The sequence below is a fragment of the Lepidochelys kempii genome, chromosome 1, assembly GCF_965140265.1.
Source record: "Lepidochelys kempii isolate rLepKem1 chromosome 1, rLepKem1.hap2, whole genome shotgun sequence".
NCBI classification, from domain to species: domain Eukaryota; kingdom Metazoa; phylum Chordata; order Testudines; family Cheloniidae; genus Lepidochelys; species Lepidochelys kempii.
Window position 1 is genome coordinate 337,664,078 of NC_133256.1, and position 17,987 is coordinate 337,682,064.

At 43.6% G+C, this 17,987-nt stretch overlaps 1 protein-coding gene across 3 annotated transcripts in view; it reads left to right on the forward strand.

Annotated features, from left to right (window-relative positions):
• UPF2 (UPF2 regulator of nonsense mediated mRNA decay) overlaps nt 1-17,781 on the forward strand; it is a 132,912-nt gene extending 115,131 nt beyond the window's left edge. For 2 of the 3 annotated variants that reach the window (XM_073328763.1, XM_073328766.1), the window contains 2 exons: nt 14,406-14,466; nt 16,523-17,781. In XM_073328763.1, the coding sequence (XP_073184864.1) occupies nt 14,406-14,439 (34 nt within the window). In that variant the 3' untranslated portion in view covers nt 14,440-14,466; nt 16,523-17,781. The remainder of the gene's footprint in view (nt 1-14,405; nt 14,467-16,522) is intronic. The other variant, XM_073328764.1, reaches the window with a different exon arrangement.
• Nucleotides 17,782-17,987: the final 206 nt, after the last annotated feature.

Sequence of the window (17,987 nt, forward strand, 5' to 3'; positions counted from 1 at the left end):
TTGGTGGTGGATAGAGGGGAGCATTACAAGGATAGAAACTTCCCTTTATTAGCTTAAAAAAAAAAAAATCTCATGTCTGGTGTTCCAGTCCTATAGTCCAATAATCTCACCAGCTTCATTTTGGTAGCACTTTTGGATTGGAAGTTTTAGGTTTCCCTTGTGTTCCTTCTCCCTTCCTTGGGTCCTTCGAGACAAAGTGTCTACAGCCCCTCTTCCCCCACCCCCCTCCAAAAAAAATGTAGTTTGGTTTTAAACTTGATCTCCATAAACTTTTAAAATACACTCTGACACTTTCCAAAGAAACAACAATCAGCTAACTCTGACTCACTGCCTACACTACAAAGTTAAGTCAACTTAATTTAAATCGGCATGTGTCTACAGCAATAATTGTTGGTCAGGCATGTTCACACCATGCTCATTGTCTTGGTGGAGTGTGTCCTCACTCGCAGCACTTGCATGAATGCACAGAGCAGTGCGCCGTGGGTAGCTATCCCCAGTGCAGCTAGCCGCAGGGCCTTTTGGGAACTTGCCATGCCTCGTGGGACCAAAACATTGTTGCAGGGTGGAATGGGAACATGGCTTTGATCTCCCATGATTTCCTCCCTCCCCTACTCTGATATCAATGGCAAACTCCTCATACTTTTTCGCACCTGTTTTCAAGAAGCATGGACTCCACTCAGCTGTGCACTCTTGTTGTGAGCATTACAAATACCTCTCGCCTTATCCTGTGGTATTTCCAGAGCTGAGATAGGAGCCACCACGCGAAACGTTTTGATGTCCTTCAAGCAGCCCTGCTGCAAACCATAGAACAAAACAATTCCCGATTGTTGCTGGCAGTTGCGCAGCAGCTGAACATGGTGGAGCACCGGTTCTGTTCCCAGGAAACAAGCACTGACTGGTGGGATCACATTGTTACGTAGTTATGGGATGATGAGCAGTGGCTGCAGAACTTTTGAATGCGGAAGGCCACTTTCCAGGAACTTTGTGAAGAGCTTCTCCCAGCCCTGAAATGCAGCAACACTAAAATGAGACCTGCTCTGACAGTGGAGAAGCGAGTGGCGATCACTCTGTGGAAACTTGCAATGACAGACTGCTTTACCGATCAGTGGGGAATCAATTCGGAGTTGGTAAATCCACCATGGGAGGAGTTGTGATCCAAGTTTACGAGCCATTAATCGACTTCTGCTAAAAAGGGTAGTGACTCTGAGAAATGTGCAGGACATAGTGGATGGTTTTGCTGCAATGAAGTTCCTTAACTGCAGTGGGGTGATAGATGGCACTCATGTCCCTATCTTGGCACCAGACCACCTCGCCAAAGAGAACATAAATCATAAGGTATACTTTTCAATGGTGTTGCAAGCACTGGTGGATTACGGGGCATTTTACCGATATCAGGGATGGTCAGGAAAGGTGCATGATGTGCACAACTTTAGGAGCACAGGTCTGTTCAGAAAGCTGCAATCAGGGACTTTCTTTCTGGATCGCAAAACAACCATTGATGACATAGATATGCCAATAGTGATCCTGAGAGACCCAGCCTACCCCTTGCTCCCGTAGCTCCTGAAGCCGTACACCAGCCACCTGGACAGCACTTAGGAGCGGTTCAACAATACTCTGAGCAAGGACAGAATGGTGGTGGCATGTGCCTTTGGACATGTAAAGGGTAGCTGGCGCAGTTTACTTATTGGGTTAGACCTCAGTGAAAGCAGTATCTCCATTGTTATCGCTACATGCTCTGTGCTCCATAATATCTGTGAAGCAAAGGGAGAGAAGTTTCCACATGAGTGCGGCATGGAGGTGGATAGGCTGGCAGGTAGTTTTGAGCAGCCAACTACCAAGGCAATAAGAAGAGCCCAGCAAGGAGCTCTGTCTCTCCAGGAGGCTTTGAAAACCTGTTTCAGTAATGAGCCACAGTAATGTGCGTTGCTCATCTGTGTTGTGCCTTTCCATACCAATCCCCTCCGTTGCATCAGTTTCCCTGTACCTCCCCTTCTCCCCCCCCAAACTTGGAATAAATAGAGTATTTCATTCTCGACTTTTACTTCACAAACATAAAGAAACTGAAAGACCAGAAAAATAATTTAACCTTGGGAAAACGGTGTGATAAAATTGGGAAGGGAGAAACCAAGTCAACTTGTTCTGTGTAAGCACAGAAGTTTTGCCCATCAAAGATCTTCGAATGGCCACCTTTTGTTCTTAGTATTGTCCCCGGTATTGAGTGGCAGGAATACTGCACCTTCTTTCCCGCCCACACCCCACATTCTGGAACGTATCGGGGAGGGGATTGGAAACAGGGCAATGCTTGCAGGCTGTTCTGCAGAGGGAGTCTAGCCTCAAGCTATTTTTCTTGAAGCTCAACCAGATGCCTCAACATGTCTGACTGGTCCTTCATAATCTGCAGCATCTCATCCTGCGTGGCACGCTCATGTTCCTGGGATGCTCTCCTGGTCTCCCTGTCCATGTCTTCAGACAATGAAATTCTCCATGCTCTTAGCTCAGTGTCAGCTGTCCCAGAGACATTCGTTATCTCATTGAATATATCATCATACGTTTTCTTTTTTCCATCTTCTAATTTGCAAAAGCCTCTCTGTCAGTGTGAAGGCTGTGCTGAAGGCCAAGCTTTCCACTGTAAGGCATGCAAAGCACAAGGTAACCATTGTCAGTGCATACACTGAGTCTAGTACAAAGTAGATATTTTAAAATCATTTCCCTTATTACACTGAAGTGCAAGCCAGAACATAATCAGTATCCCCCTAGCTATTCAGTGAACCGGTTTGCTGTTCCAGCCATGGTGAGTGTGAGCCAACAGCATGGGCAACGGGCCTTGTGCTGCAACTTATGGGCAACCCACGTTGGGAGCACAGATGAGCAGGTGGACAATGCCCCTTTCCCTTAGCACCATGGTCGGTGCTTGGAGGCCAGGGACTAGTGTCAAGCCTCCCAACCTGTGGTCTTTGTCCACAGCAGCTCCAGTGGGGGTTGCAGATTGCCATGAGAGAACACAGGAAACCCATCCCACCCCTCTCCCTCCCAACACTGTAGCCGTTGCCCTAGGCTTGCAGACTGTGAGTTCAACACCGATCCCAGCCGCCCAGACCACAGGCATATTAGGGAAACTATGGTTGAGGGACCTGGAAATCACCATGGGTGGGGGATCACAAGTGTCTAGCAGACACTGGGAAACAGATCCCCACCGCACCTCACTTTTTCTTCAGATGAAACATAAGATGTGAGAGCATGTAACCCCGACAGTTTGATTGGAATTGCATACCCACCAGAGGTACCTTCCCATCATGCTCGGCCACGATGCTGTCCTGCGACCGGCTGGACTGCTCTGGGGTTAAAAATAGCTCCTGGGTCTCAGGGAAAATGGATCTCCTGCTCTCCTGTCTCCCATTCTCTTCCTCATCCACAATGTCTTCCTCATTGTTGCCTGAGGTGGCCCAGGACTCGGACTGGGACTGGGACTCAGCGTGGGAGGTAGCCACACTACGTTTGGTGGTAGTGGTGTAGTCGCCACTGAGAATCACATGCAGCTCTTAGTAGAACAGCATGTCTGTGGCGCAGAACCAGCACGACTGTTCACCTCCCTTGCCTTCTGGCATGCCTGCCAAAGTTCTTTGATTTTCATGCAGCACTTACGCATGTCCCTGGTGCATCGCTTCTTCACCCTACCCCACACGATCTTTTCGTAGATGTCAACATTTCTACAGCTGAATTGGAGCTGTGCCTGCACAGACTTTTCTACCCACAAACGAATAAGGTCCCACCACCTCCTGTATACTCCAATGCTGGAGAACGTTTGCGGCATTGAATTGCCATGGTCAGCTGGGCTGCCAAGCTGTCCATGCTGATCAAACTGGAAATAGGAATTCAAAAGTTCCTGGGGCTTCAGGAGGGGAGAGGCTGCTTCCTGCGTACCTGGCTGCTGTGCAGCAGAGTTGAAAATGATCTCCAGAGTGGTCACAGTGGACAGGGCTGGCCCTAGGCCAAATGGCACCCCCGGTGAGGAGCATCTTTGACGACTCCCCTTCATTTGTTAAACTTTTGAATACCTTATTTTTTATTGTATTTGTAGCCCATTTCACAACTTTGCACAATTTGCATTTATGATTTATCCCTGTCATATAAGACGATAAATGTGCATGCTACAATCTGTAAGTCTCTTCTTATTCATGCCATATATAAGCAAACTAAAAGACATTTATTTTCTCTAAGTTTATAGAAACTTTTTAATTTTAAGAATAACTGAAATGTACTAACATAAAGAAATTGAATTGTACACCAACATTAGGTGGACCAGTATTAAATAGTGTTACAATGGGTGACCCCGTTAGAAAATTAATCTTAGTTCTTTTATTCAGAAGGTCGCTTTTCTCACCTTTGCGTTCACAAACTGAAGTACAGTGTCAGAGAGATCCAAAGACTGGCCAATGGCATTTTCAAGCAATAAAATAGCAAGCAATGTCAGCCTCGTCAGCCATGGTTGATTGAAGATTTGTTTTAATGAGCCTGAGCTTCCAAAAGCTGCACTCACCATTCTCAACTCTGACCAGCCCAGCAGTGTGAGCAGAATCTTCAAAGTTATCGACATATTTGGAAAAGTATCTTTCAGTTCTGCTTCATGAATGAATTCGAGAACTTGGAGTGGAGTTTGCTTCCCATGTTGCAAACTGTGACAGATGTTGTCCAGTCGACATAGAGGTCTTTATCATTGACGTAAGAACATTCCCCATGTATCAGCATCTGGTGACGGTCCGTAGAATTGTTCAAGCATTTTCCTGTACACTGGCAGCTTAGTAAGGTCATTCAAAAAACCCCACATCTTTTTGAGATGCTTCATTTGTCCAAACCTTTCTTCAATGGACACTCGAACAGTGTCAATGAGCAAGCAAAAAAAGTCATCTGAGATTTTTCTTCCGAGCTTCCCATCACCTCATCTGTGCTCTTGTAACCAAACTGTCTCTTCTTCCGATGAATACAAGTTTCCTTGAAGACAGGCTCCACTCCTAAGTTTTCCACCATTCCTTTGGTACTAGTGATGGCATCTTCAAATCCATTTTCTTCGTAGCCCACAACGAAATCAAGGCAGCTTCTCATCAAAGTAGTAGCAGTCGCGATGTCCATCAACTGAGTTTGTAATGCCTTGCTTACAACATTTACTTGGAACAGGATATTGTGCCAAACCACAATTGAGACCAGAAATTTGAAGTCAGTGATCTAGTTTGCCAGGCTTTCCGCCTTGTGTCAGATTCTGGCTTTGGCTTTACTCGACTGTGCCAGTTCCATCAGGGCGTCATCCATCTCGGTCACTTGGTACCTCACTGGCCTTATGTTGTCAATGAGGCTCTCCCAGTGTGTGTCACTTAGTGGCTTCACAGTCAGATTTGTATCCTTGTCCATGAGGATCTTCCACCTGATAGCTGATGCTGAAAACAGGATGTCTATCCTTTGCAGTACTCCAAAGAGACACACTGAATCTAAAGAAGATGAGGCTGCATCTGACATAACCAGGTGGAGAATGGCTGCTACAAAGCATGAAGAAAGCTCTTGGATTCAGTGCAGGGATCTTTGCCTGGACAGCACTGTTTCTTCCCTTCGTGTTCATGCTGTTGTCGTAGCCTTGGCCGCTGCAGTCCTTAAGCTTTATTTTATTCTCAATCAGACATTCTTAAACAGTTCTGTTAGGCCTTTCCAGTAGAATCATCCTCAGACCGAACACAGGTGAAGTGTTCCTTTACTTTAACACAGCCATCCTCGTCATCAACAAATCTTACTGTAAATGACATCTTTTCACTGATTAATGTCAGGAGTGCAGTCCACTATTACTTCACTTTACCAAGCTGCATCAGTGCTATCAAGCACCTTCCTTGCCATAAGGTCAATTAATTTGTTTTTCTATTCTATTTTCCCTTTTGTCGCTAACAACAAAAACAGCACACCAACCCCAGCGCCCCACAAGCCTGGCACCGCAGGTGGTCGCCCAGCTCTCCTGCCCCTACATCCGGCCCTGACAGCAGGGCATTGTGGGGCATCTTCTGGAGGTCAATTCAATGGACTTACACAATGCTGCATCTACGCTGCTCTCTGTTGACCCATCAACATCAAATTAAGCGCTACACCTCTCGCCGAAGTGGAGTAATTAAGTCAATGTAACAGGTGAGTTAGGTCAGCGAAAGGGACCTGGTAATGTAGCTGCATACATTATTATGTCAACATAAGGCGGCTTCCGTCAACCTAAGTTTGTAGAGTAGACCAGACCTGTGGTCAATGGGAAAAACTTCCCTTCTCAGTACAACTTTCCTACAGGAACTCAGCTGAGCCTGAGGTGCATGCAAGCTCAGGTCTGTACTGCATTACAAATTTTTGCTGGCATAGCTCTGTCAGCTGACAGTGTGAAGAAAAAAATCACACCCCCTAACCAACATAGCTGCGCTAGCAGAACCACCAGTGTAGATGCAACTGCATAGGGTGTTTCTGTTGGCATAGGTAACGTCATTTGGGGAGGCGGTGTAGCTGTGCTGGCAGAACCAATGCATCTGCTGGTTTATATTGCATCTCCACTAGAGGGTTCTACCAACATAGCTATACTGGCTATGGAGTGTAGACAAGGCTTCTGAACCACTCGCATCCACTGAATGATTGTAACCTCTGCAAGCCTTTCTTTAATAAGTATTTCTATAGTAATCTCTTACAAAATCTATCTCAGCAACACGTATTAGAAAAGCAGTACAGTTTTCCTTTAAAAGCAGCTGCCAGACCAGCAGACACCACAATTTAAGCCTATTAGAAGTCTGAGTTTTTTGCAGATTAATAGCTATTTCTAGATACCATTCTGAAATACTTCTGTTTTAAAATCATCTAAAACGGGGTGGGCAAACTTTTTGGCCTGAGGGCCACATCGGGGAATAGAAATTGTATGGTGGGCCATGAATGCTCACCAAATTGGGGTTGGGATGCAGGAGGGGGTGCGAGCTCTGGGGTGGGGCTGGGGATGAGACATTTGGGGTGCAGGAGGGTGCTCTGGGCTGGGATCGAGGGGTTTGGAGAGCAGGAGGAGGATCAGGGCTGGGGAAGGGGGAGAGGCTCAGGGTGCAGGCTCCGAGTGGGGCTTACCTCAAGTGGCTCCTGGAAGCAGAGGCATGTCCTTTCTGCAGCTCCTACATGGAGGCGCGGCAGGCCACTCTGCACACTGCCCTGTCTGCCCCTGCAGCTCCCATTAGAGTGCGTAGGAGCTGGAGGGGGGTCATGCCGCGGCTTCTGGGAGCCGTGTGGTGCAGCCCCCAACCCTGCACCCTTGCTGGAGCACCGGAGTGGGGCCGAGCCACATGGTGCAGCCCTGACCCTGTGCCCTGGCCAGAGCAGGGCCGAGCCGCAAGGTGTGGCCCCGACCCAGAGCCCCGGCTGGAGCGGGGCCAAGCCACATGGTCCGGCCCCCGACCCAGCACCCCGGCCGGAGTGTGTGTGTGTGTGTATATATTCCATGATTCCATGCCATTTTCAGCTTATTAAGCTATTTATACTTGCTAGGTTTTTTTTAATGAGGCAACAAGCCTCATACAAATTATTAAAACAAAATACATACTGAAGTTTGGCAGGATGGATTGGGGGTTTCACTGAGATTAGGGTTGGGGGATCTCTGGTAATAGCAGGCTGAGGGGTGCAGTGACATTCAATGGGTTGGGGTGTCTCTGGGGATACAGGGCTGGGAATGAAGTGACATTCAATGAAGTTGGAGGGTCTCACTGATGAAAATGCTCTGACAGTCACTGGGGATGGGAGTGAGTCCTGGGAACCCATTCTGGGGCTGCTGCTTCTGCAGCTCCTAGCCTCTGGCTCCCCTGTGCTCCCCAAGGGACACAGGCCCTTGTGCATCACTGACAAGTGGGCAGTGCCTGCCATGGGGGGAGTGGAGTGGACTCCCAGGTGCTGTATTATGCAGCAGGTCTTGTAGAAGTTCTGCACCCCCCTATGCAACTCTCCCCTCAAGCTTAAAAATTTTTGTACCTAGTTTTGTCTGTCTCTCTCTCAGCACAGTAAATAAGGGGCAACAGAATAGTGAACACAATCTTGAAGAATGCCTTAATGCTTAACGCCCCTTTGCGATACCCTTTACTCACACCTTACTCCCAATGACTTCAGAGAGATTTGTGGTGTAAAGTACTATGCATTGTGAGCAAGGGTATTGCAATCTGGCCTGTAGGTTAGGGATTTCCTGTTTCAAGAAGCACGACTTTTCCAATGTGAGAGTGAGTTAGTAAAGCAACATATTTGTTTTCCCATTTATGTGATGGGTGCTCTCTCCTTTCTTCTTCATTTTCCGTGTGTGCCTATTACTGATCAGACTGACACATTGTGGGGCTCGTTTCACACAGTAATGAGTCAGGGCTCAGTGACCATAATATTTACTAAAATAGCAGCATGTTTGCTTTAAGGAAGGCAGGTTTTTGTTGTTGTTCTAGAACTTCCTGGTTGGATTCATGCCGGTAACAGTTCTGGGTGTGTTATGTTGGAGATTGTCAGAGATTGCTTTTAAATAAATATTTGTTTGAGGATTTTAAACAGTCTGCAAGTGGTGGAGAAATTGGCATGGTGTTTCACCCGTACTTTTTTATTATTAGCTATGACATGAACCTCAACATTTGTATTGTGCTGAAAAGCTACTGACAGATCGAGCCATCCTGCTGAAACATTTTAAAAATGTTAACTGTGGCATCTGTAACTTCGAGGGATGGGTTCTACAAGGATCCTTTGTCTAACTGAATGTTGTTGATGTGAAATTTTAATCAGGCTAAAGACACAGATTAGACAGCCCCTCCACACATGCCAGACTAGTCTTCCATTTATTGTGGTCTTAATTGCTGGTTATCACTATTGTGTGGGCACCGCTAGCACATTCATGTTTAAGATTGTGTTCAAGGGTCAAACTGGAGTGGGAATGTAGCCTGGTAGCAGGGACAGGCACAGCCTCCTAATTCAGTGGTTGCAGTGTAATAAAGTGGAGTGTAATCGCAGTATGAAACAAAATGAAAAATAAATACAAAGAGAGCATGATACAATGAGAGGGCCGAAGGTGGGGGAAGGAGGAGTGATGATCCGGTAAGGCTGCTCCTCTCTGTGTGGCTGTCCTGGGGCCAATCCCAGTTACTTGTGGCGATGAGAGAAACCCTTCCCTGGACACAGTGCGGGAGGTGGCTCTGTTCAGCATCCAGACCCAGCTGCTCAGAGGCCCCAGCATGAGCTCAGGAGATCGGGACACAAGGAGGCATCACCCTGCCACCCACCAGTGTTCCCTCTGGTAGATTTTGCCCTTCGGGCCTGCCTAGCAGCACACAACTCTAACATCATCACAAAGTGACGTGGCCAGGAGCAGCATCACCATGATGCAGGGCACAGACTATGGAACTGCTCACAGTTTCTCGTGCGAAGGAGTGAACCCAAATACACACACACATACACTGTGTTTTTGCATCCTGGGTTTCATGATTTCTGTGGGTGTAGTTGAACCCATGAAACCCTGCTAAAGTCGACCCTGCATGGTACTAACCCAGGCTCTGCCCACAGCTCCCACTTGTGACCCCTTGCGGTCATATTTGCATGTCTTCCTTCCTAGCCATTCATCCCATCATCCTGTTGCCCTCTCTACCATTTCTTGATGAAAATGGAAAAGGAGGGAGAAGAAGCCCCAGAACTGCCACTGGCCATAAGGAAGCAAGAGCTAGTAGAATGGGGAACCCCTCCTTGACCAAGAGGAGCAGGAGCAACAAGGGTCTTTGTGGCAGAAGCCGCATCTACAGGAGCTGGCTGGCTTTATTCTCCTCCAGTTCGGAATCCCCTAGCAAGCCAAATACTTCAGCTACCCGATACAGCCCTAACTCAGGTTTCAGAGTAACAGCCGTGTTAGTCTGTATTCGCAAAAAGAAAAGGAGTACTAGTGGCACCTTAGAGACTAACCAATTTATTTGAGCATGAGCTTTCGTGAGCTACAGCTCACTTCATCGGATGCATAAAGTCTGCTGCAGTTTCCACGGTATGCATCCGATGAAGTGAGCTGTAGCTCACGAAAGCTCATGCTCAAATAAATTAGTTAGTCTCTAAGGTGCCACAAGTACTCCTTTTCTTTTAGCCCTAACTCAGAAGCTGCAGTTTTAATTGTTAGCACTTCTTGCTGTGTTTGATCAGTGGCATCCATGTCAGGAGAGATGTAGGAAAAGATGGCAGCTGGTGCCTAGGTACCCACTGTTCCAATTCAAGGCCTGGTTGTGTTGAGACCCTTAAAAACAGGACTTAATCCCTTTGGTTAACCAGTTTGTTTAAAGATTTTAGTTTGTAAATTTGACAAAATTCCTTTTCAGGGGGCCGTAGTTTGCCCATCCCTGATCTAGTCAGTCATGTCAGTAGTTCAGTCATTCTTAAGCAATATTACTATGACGTCTGAGATCTCAAGCAATCATTACCTTGTCTCTAGTTAATTTTGCATGCTGTATGTTTGTCTAGATATACATGCTATACTTATTGCTGTGTTGGGGGCACCATAAATTGTAGAATTAAATATAATAAAAGCCCTCTGTTCCTTGCCACTCCTCCGAGTCTCCTGTTTGTGTGATGAACTAGGAATACAAAGAAGTTTGCTGACCTCATACTTTTAGTCATTAGATTCTTGCAAACTCTTGGACCATAAACCAAAGGAATTTTGTTGTTGTTGTTGTTAGATTTTCTGCTTGCTTAGTGTTAGGTCTAAGGACCTGCTGGTCTTACTCTGTCTTTATGCCCAGTAAGTCTTGGGTTTCCACTGAGACTCAACAAGAATTCCAAGATAATCTACCATCAGCTCCCTCAGGATATGTCCTTCCAGATCAAGGTCGAGGTACATTGGTGGACTAGAGTGGGGAAAGTTTGCACTACCACTTCCTGTTCTGCACTGGTTCTGTGCATAATACTAGGACTTCAGTCCTTAAAATTGTCAATCTGATACTTTCACAGAAGACATCATAATTTTTTAGTCTTTGTTCAGGAAGGATAGCCCCACTACTAAACTATTCTACTATAAATCTCAGGTGTAGATTCTTGTTTCAAATAAATTCCTTTTAAAAATGTGTTTAATACTTTTGGGAAATATATCTCAGCAGGCCAGAAAGCCAGAATGGTTTAAACTATATTCAGGTTGCTTAACTGATTTGTTATATATTATGCAGCATTGTTGTAGCCGTTTTGGTCCCAGAATATTAGAGAGACAGGGGGGTGAGATAATACCTTTTGTTGGACTGTCTTCTGTTGGTGAGAGAGACAAGCTTTTGAACTTACACAGAGCTCTGTCAGGTCTGGGAAGTATACATAAGCAACATATTATGAAATTTGGGCCCATGTTTTAAAGATATAAATCATCTATTAATAAATGCACCAGAGATTGCAAAGAAGAAATTTGAGCATAGAAATAGTGATTTTCATGCCATTTTTAACTTCTAGTTTGCTTTTAAAAACCTCTCCTTTTAATAGCAGTAGCTTAAAGACTAATTGCTTTTTCAGAAGTTTTTCATGGAAAGAGGAACTAATTATCTGATCTGCATCAAAGAGCATGCTTCTAAGGAGTGGTTTGTTTGGGAGAAGAGTAAACCTCACCAATTAGTCTCAGTAGTATAAACTCCTTCACCTGTGGGGTTGTATGCTCTGTAAGAAGACACTTCTTGTGATTGTCTACTGGTTGACAAACCTAATCAAATTGGATTTCAGTGAAACCATTTGTCATGACAGTTTTGGGATCACTTATTTTACATCTGTCTGATTTTTTTCTATGACCAATTTAAATGAGAAATGAAGCATAAAGACAATAACAGGATGTTGGGATTTTATTACCCAAATATTCATTAAAATCCCATAATAAAGCCTGTTTTATTAATGCTGAGAAATAAAGGCAAGCTTAACAAGGGAAAATTTAGATCTGCTAACATGATAATTTCCTGTTTCCGCTGTTGAGCAAGGGTACTGCTTGTATAACTCTCCATACAGCTGTCCTTTTGACCCATCTTCTTGCATTTCTCTCTTCTTTCAGCTTTACTCTAAAGGCCAGAAATCTTGGTCATCTTGGATCCCAACTTCTCTTCTCACAGGTCCACTTTAAAGTTGACTACATTCGGCTTAACATATCTTTCTTTGTCTACACTAAGTGCTAGGACTAGTAATTTTCCAAGACTAGAGAAGCTCTATATGTTGGTATGTCACAGTTCCCAGATCTTTGCCAGACTTCATCCTTATTTTGATTCTGCCTCTTCTGAAATCCTTATTTGACTCCCATATTAGCGTTCTCAGTCCCTACTCTTTTAAAAGGGGGAGTGGAGAGGCTGTAGCAACATTACACGGGACATGGGATCTGTTGCTCCCATCCTCTGTTTTCCTAGGCATCCTAACCACTTCAGATTCAAACACTGCTGTCTTGGTTTTCAAAACTCTGAAATAACTCTGCTTTCCACCACAATCCTCAGCCATCTTCACCCAGTCCCTCCAATCTTGGCCTCTTCTCAGTCCCCTCTTCGATTCTTTCCTCTTGCTGTGCAACATGCATCTGCCTGCATGCACACCCATACATGTTTCCCCCTTCCTCTCTCAAATTTCTGCAGTAGTGGGGAAGTCCAGCAGAGCAGTGTAATGTTCACCGTGCTCCTAAGGGTATGTGTGCAAAGCAAGTAGACAACCGTGGCTGACACGTGCCAGCCGACTCAGGCTTGCAGGGCTCCAGGCTGTGTGTGGTTGTTTCATTGCTGTGTGGACTTCCAGGTTCTGGGACCCTCCTGCCTCACAGAGAAATGTGTGTGGATGTGTGCACACGTGTCCTAGAGCTTGGGCTCCAGCCTGAGACCAAAAGTCTACGCGGTAATGAAAGAGCCCCACAGCCCAAGTCGGCAAGCCCGAGTTGGCTGGCATGGGCCATCCGTGGGTTTTCCTTTGCTGTGTAAATATACTGTAAGTGCCACCTTCAAGGGATGAGAAAAACCAGTCTCTGGGATCCTGCAGGTTTTTCTGTGTTCAACAGGCTGCACAGGAATTGAGCAAGATCAGGATGGTTAGAAGCAGATGTAGAGCTCTAGGGCCCATTCCTGTATATCTCCTACCTCTTCATACCAGCATGTGAGTGCTCACTGGGTTCCCAGAGGTTGGGGAGATGTGTGGTTCTCATTCACATAATGCAGGTGTGTAGGCAGGGTTACAGTCAGTGCTAAGGGAAATAAAAAGCAAATTTGTATTGACATGCTTCACCTGTTTGTCTTTTCAAGTATTTTTAAATAAAGGATGTTAAATTTTGATCTGCAACTACCTGCTCAGAGCATTGCAGTTTCATGGCAGTCTGGAAAGTACTACACTTTAGGATACTTTCCTTATATTACCAGTTTAAATACAGTGGTTAATAGCTGGCTTTGTGTTTGGCTTCAGGGTATCTTATTGTTTGGAAGCATGAGCATGTAAAATAGTTTATTAAAATAGCTTCAACTCTTGCTTTTAGCTATTTATATTGGGACGCTGCAAGTCAGGAGAGTCTAGGGCTGTGTGAAGGTGAAAACAATACTTTTTGTAATGAATAAAGCTTGCGTGATGTATTCATTTAAGTCTGTTCATCCTACAAAAACTGATCTGAGCAGTCTCCACCCTATACTAGACCTATAATGTGCACTTTGAAACTTTGCTAAAGGAACAGACTGACTGTACATGGAGCTTGATAACGCTTGTTTCTTGTCTAGTGTTATCCTTTTCTGGTATCAAAAGGGATGGACTAAAACAAAGTATGTAATTTGAAGAAAAGGTGTGTTTGAGAAATATTGCCTTTCAGCAACTTCACACCTGTTAACATGTTTAGATTGACTGCAAGCATTAATCATTGAGATTTCCTCCATCCCATGTATAATCAACTATTAGTCCTGTGAATAAAAATCTATCTGAGGTACTTGCATGGCAACACACTACTGTAATATCCAAAGGCCTCACAAGCTTTAATGTATTTATCCTCAGCACCCCTGTGAGGTAAGGAAGTGTTGTTATTTCCGTTTTACAGATGGTGAGCTAAGGCACAGAGACATTAAGTGATTTTTCCAAGGTCACACAGGAAGTCTGTGCCAAAGCAGGGACTTGAATCCAGGCCTTGAAATTCCTACGCTAGTACTCCAACCTCTGTCTGTGTTCACATGCATATACATATTACTTGTCATTGGTGTGCATGGTTCTTTAAGGTCAAGGTCCCTGCCCTGAAGATCATACAATCCAAACTGAGGTGGTGGTAAAGCAAGAAAACACCACTATGAGCAACATAAGATGTAAGAAGGAAATCTGCTAATGAAACAGTAATGTTTAAAAAGAAATCAGATGCTCATTGTGTGTCTATTTCGTGTCATTCCTGTTTCTTTGTTTAACGTGGTCAGGCGAGAGAGAGGGAACAGACAGCGCCGAAGCTGAGATTAGTCATGGAAAGCACACCGAAAAGTGAGTTTTGAGAGGAGGTATTTGGAGGAGGCCGAAAGGGGGCACTTGGCACGCAGGAAGAAAGAGGTTACTTCAGGAATGAAAAGGGCATGGAGTTTTGGGTTGGTGGAGGAGACAAAGGGATTGAGTGGAAATCTGTAACTTGAGGATCTCGTGCATTAACCAATCATAAGAGTTTTGCTCTTATGGTTTGATATCAGCAGATCCCCTTGATGGAATTACACTCAAGGATTACTACTTATTCAACAAGACTGTGGTTTTTCATGAGAGTGGGTGTATTATCCTGGGAATCCTGCCCATGTTCCAATTTGGATCATTACATTCTGTGTTACCTATCTAAATCTCCCTGTTTCAAATGTGTATGGGGTTCTTCACTTCCGAACCTAAACTGTAGTGTACTTTGCACTTTTAAAATAGTGCAATGTCTACTTCAGACATGGCTGCATTACAGCGGTGCGTGAAGTGAGCCCTGTATATTCCTTATCTATCTTGTGGGCTGTAGTCAACATTCATATTTGTAAAGTGCTTTAGAAATGCAAAGTAAGTTTTGCAGGTAACACCAAAAAAAAAACAAACCCAGAATGGATTCAATTTTAGTATCCTATTTTCAGTAGCTCACAATTTGTCTAAAAACCTTTCCATATTTGATCTCGTCAAAAGGTAATGTTGGTCTGTTTTTTATGTTTTGGCCAAGGGCTAAGGTAGATGGATAGTCTTTCCCCATTTTAAGGAATTCTAATTTTTTTAGTTGTGCCTATAACACAAAAGGCTCTAATTGGAAACTTTTCATGAAAATATTTCTTAATAAAGGGAATTTATCAGCTTTACAAGGTTTGGAAGGAACAAATTTAGTAATAGAAAAGTTTTATAAGTAACTGAAATATTGTTTTTGAACATGCTCAGTATGCTACTGCTAAGATTTTTAGCAGTCTACTCTTGCCCCTCCGCTTTGTGACATATCATACAAAATATAGGGAGAACTGTGTATTCTCTGCTTTTTCTATCACAAATATAGGGGCAGCTGTTAGTGGGAGAATTTGCATGAGGGAGATTGTTACTACATCAGAACACATGCAGCCAAACCCAAAAATTGCATCAACAGTAGACAGGAAGAAATTGTGTTTTAAAAAAAAAAATGCAGATCGAACTGTTTTTGCAAAATTCTGTGGCATTCTATAGTAGTTCCATTTAATTAAAGATATGAAAATTCAAGCTTCTTCCTGTGCTACTTGTTTTGCAAAAAGCACTACAGAAATCTATATTAATGTAATACTAAAGTCACACAGTTGAAATAACGGTAAAAAAATACAACAGTAAAGATTCCAGTGGTAGTGTGAACTTAGCCCCATTGCATATCCTGTATATTTTATCGTATACGTTTAACAGCATAAACAGAAATATACAAACATTCTATATGTAACCTTGTTTCCTTTATATCACATCTAACCATACTGATATAATCTCTTTCATTTACATTCTTTTACCCAGATAGAATTGCTTCACATTTTAGGTATAACCTAAGATTTTAATGTGTCATTACAAGTTTTTCAGAATATTTCAGTATTTGACTCTAGAAAGCCCAGCTCTAGTTTTTCTTTAAACTTTGCCCACATCTGTTACATCTTGTACAGCAAGAAATAAATTATGCATGAAAGCAAAGTCTATTTTAAGCAAAGTAAAAATCTACTTACCTTTCGACAAATGGTGCATGCTTACTCAGTAGCCTTGTCTCACAGTAGTCCGTTTTTGTGCTTGAAGCGAAGCTTAGCTTCCCCATTTTTGGAGGAGATGGGTCAGGAAGGAGAATTTCTCTGATCAGTCTCCTGGGGTTGTTTGCATGGTGGTATATTTGCCTTCCTTTGGCACACACAATTTTTGTAAAAGTATTTATAAAGTGAAAAGATGGAATTTAAAGGATATAAGCTACAAGGGGTAGGAATGGCCATAAAACAGATCCAGACATGGCGAACTCAACAGCCAACTTTAGGTCCTGTACAACTGCATGGTTTTGGTCCTTTAAGGATAATGTATTTCCTTTCTCCCCCCCCCCTTTTAGGAGACGTTGATCCAGCAGCAAGTGTCATTTCATTAGGTCCTGTATCTCTGATGTTGTGGATAGTGGAGTCCTCCAGCAATTAAATGAGAGCCGTGGACACATCTCAGCATGTCAGTCTAGAGAGTTCAGAATCGAAACCTGGGACAGGCTGGAGCCGTGGGGAAGAAACACCAGCCTCCACTAAAAACAGAACAAGTGGAAGCTTCCAAGTCATGGCCTACAAAAAAAGCATTTTGTTACAGGAACCGTGTGAGGGTTAATCTTCTCATGAGAATGGAAGTAAATAAATGAGATGGTTAACTTGACCAGTGAGCAGTTCAGTTACAACAAAGAGCAATTAAAAATAAGATGGATTACACTGGAACGGAAAGGGTTTTGATGGCTCGATGTGAGGAAAAACAAAGAGAGTTCTAAACCCAGTGGGAGTTACATTATCTCTGAATCGAGCATTCTGTGGCAGAAGAATATTCTTTTGGGGGCTTCAAGTCTACAGTAGAAAAGTGTAGAGCAAGCAGTAAAATCTTATCGCAACCCTGACATGTAGGATGACAAAATTATGATCAATTACCAAACATCAGATACTCCACAGAGGAAAGGCTTTTGTTTTAACAATAACCTTTTTCTAAAAGGAATAGGCGGGAGGGGGAAAATCAAAGAGAGCCAAGGAGATAAAATTGTCTGTTAAGGTTAAAGACAAAATGTGAAGTTTATTGACACAGTGTTTACCCAAATTGCATAGAACAGCCTGACACCAGCCTAAGAACAGGGATATAGTTGAGCCCATTGTAAGTATCATTGAAAACCAAAATGTGCCAGTCAGCATGACAGAAGGACATCAAGGAGCGGATCCAAATGTTTCGTTGACCTTCACGGGTTGACAAGCCTTTGTGTCTTAAAAAAAAGGGGAAAAAAAAAGTCTGGAAATAAATAGAATTTTTATTTTATTTTTTTTCTAGGTAGAAATGAGGTTTCTTGGTCCGTTTCTGACAATCTGTTATTTATTAGTATAGTTGTGTTTTTTTGTTCGCTTTCAGGTAGGTGTAGTACATTCAGTTAAAGAGCACATCTGTATGCTACTACTTGATTAAATCTTTTTTTCTAGCTCTTTTAAAATTCTTTCTACCACTGGTTTGGTTTTTGCATGTAGAATAAAAAGACTTGTAAAATTGTAACATTTCACACAGAAATGCCGCCCGATCTTCACCAGCTTCAGAAATCTGACCTTTGCCGATGCTGCAATAAAGTGTTGTAATTTAGAATTAGTGTCTGTCTCTCTTTAAGTTCATTTTGCAGTAAATGATGATCTGAAATAATATTAATACATTATGTACTAAATGCCCTGGAGGATATTTCTGTCCAGCATTTCACTTATTTGAGTGTCATAAGGAGTATATGACAGTGTACAAACATGAGACGGTCCCTGCCCCAACAAGCTGACAAACTAGATCAGACACAGATAGTACTG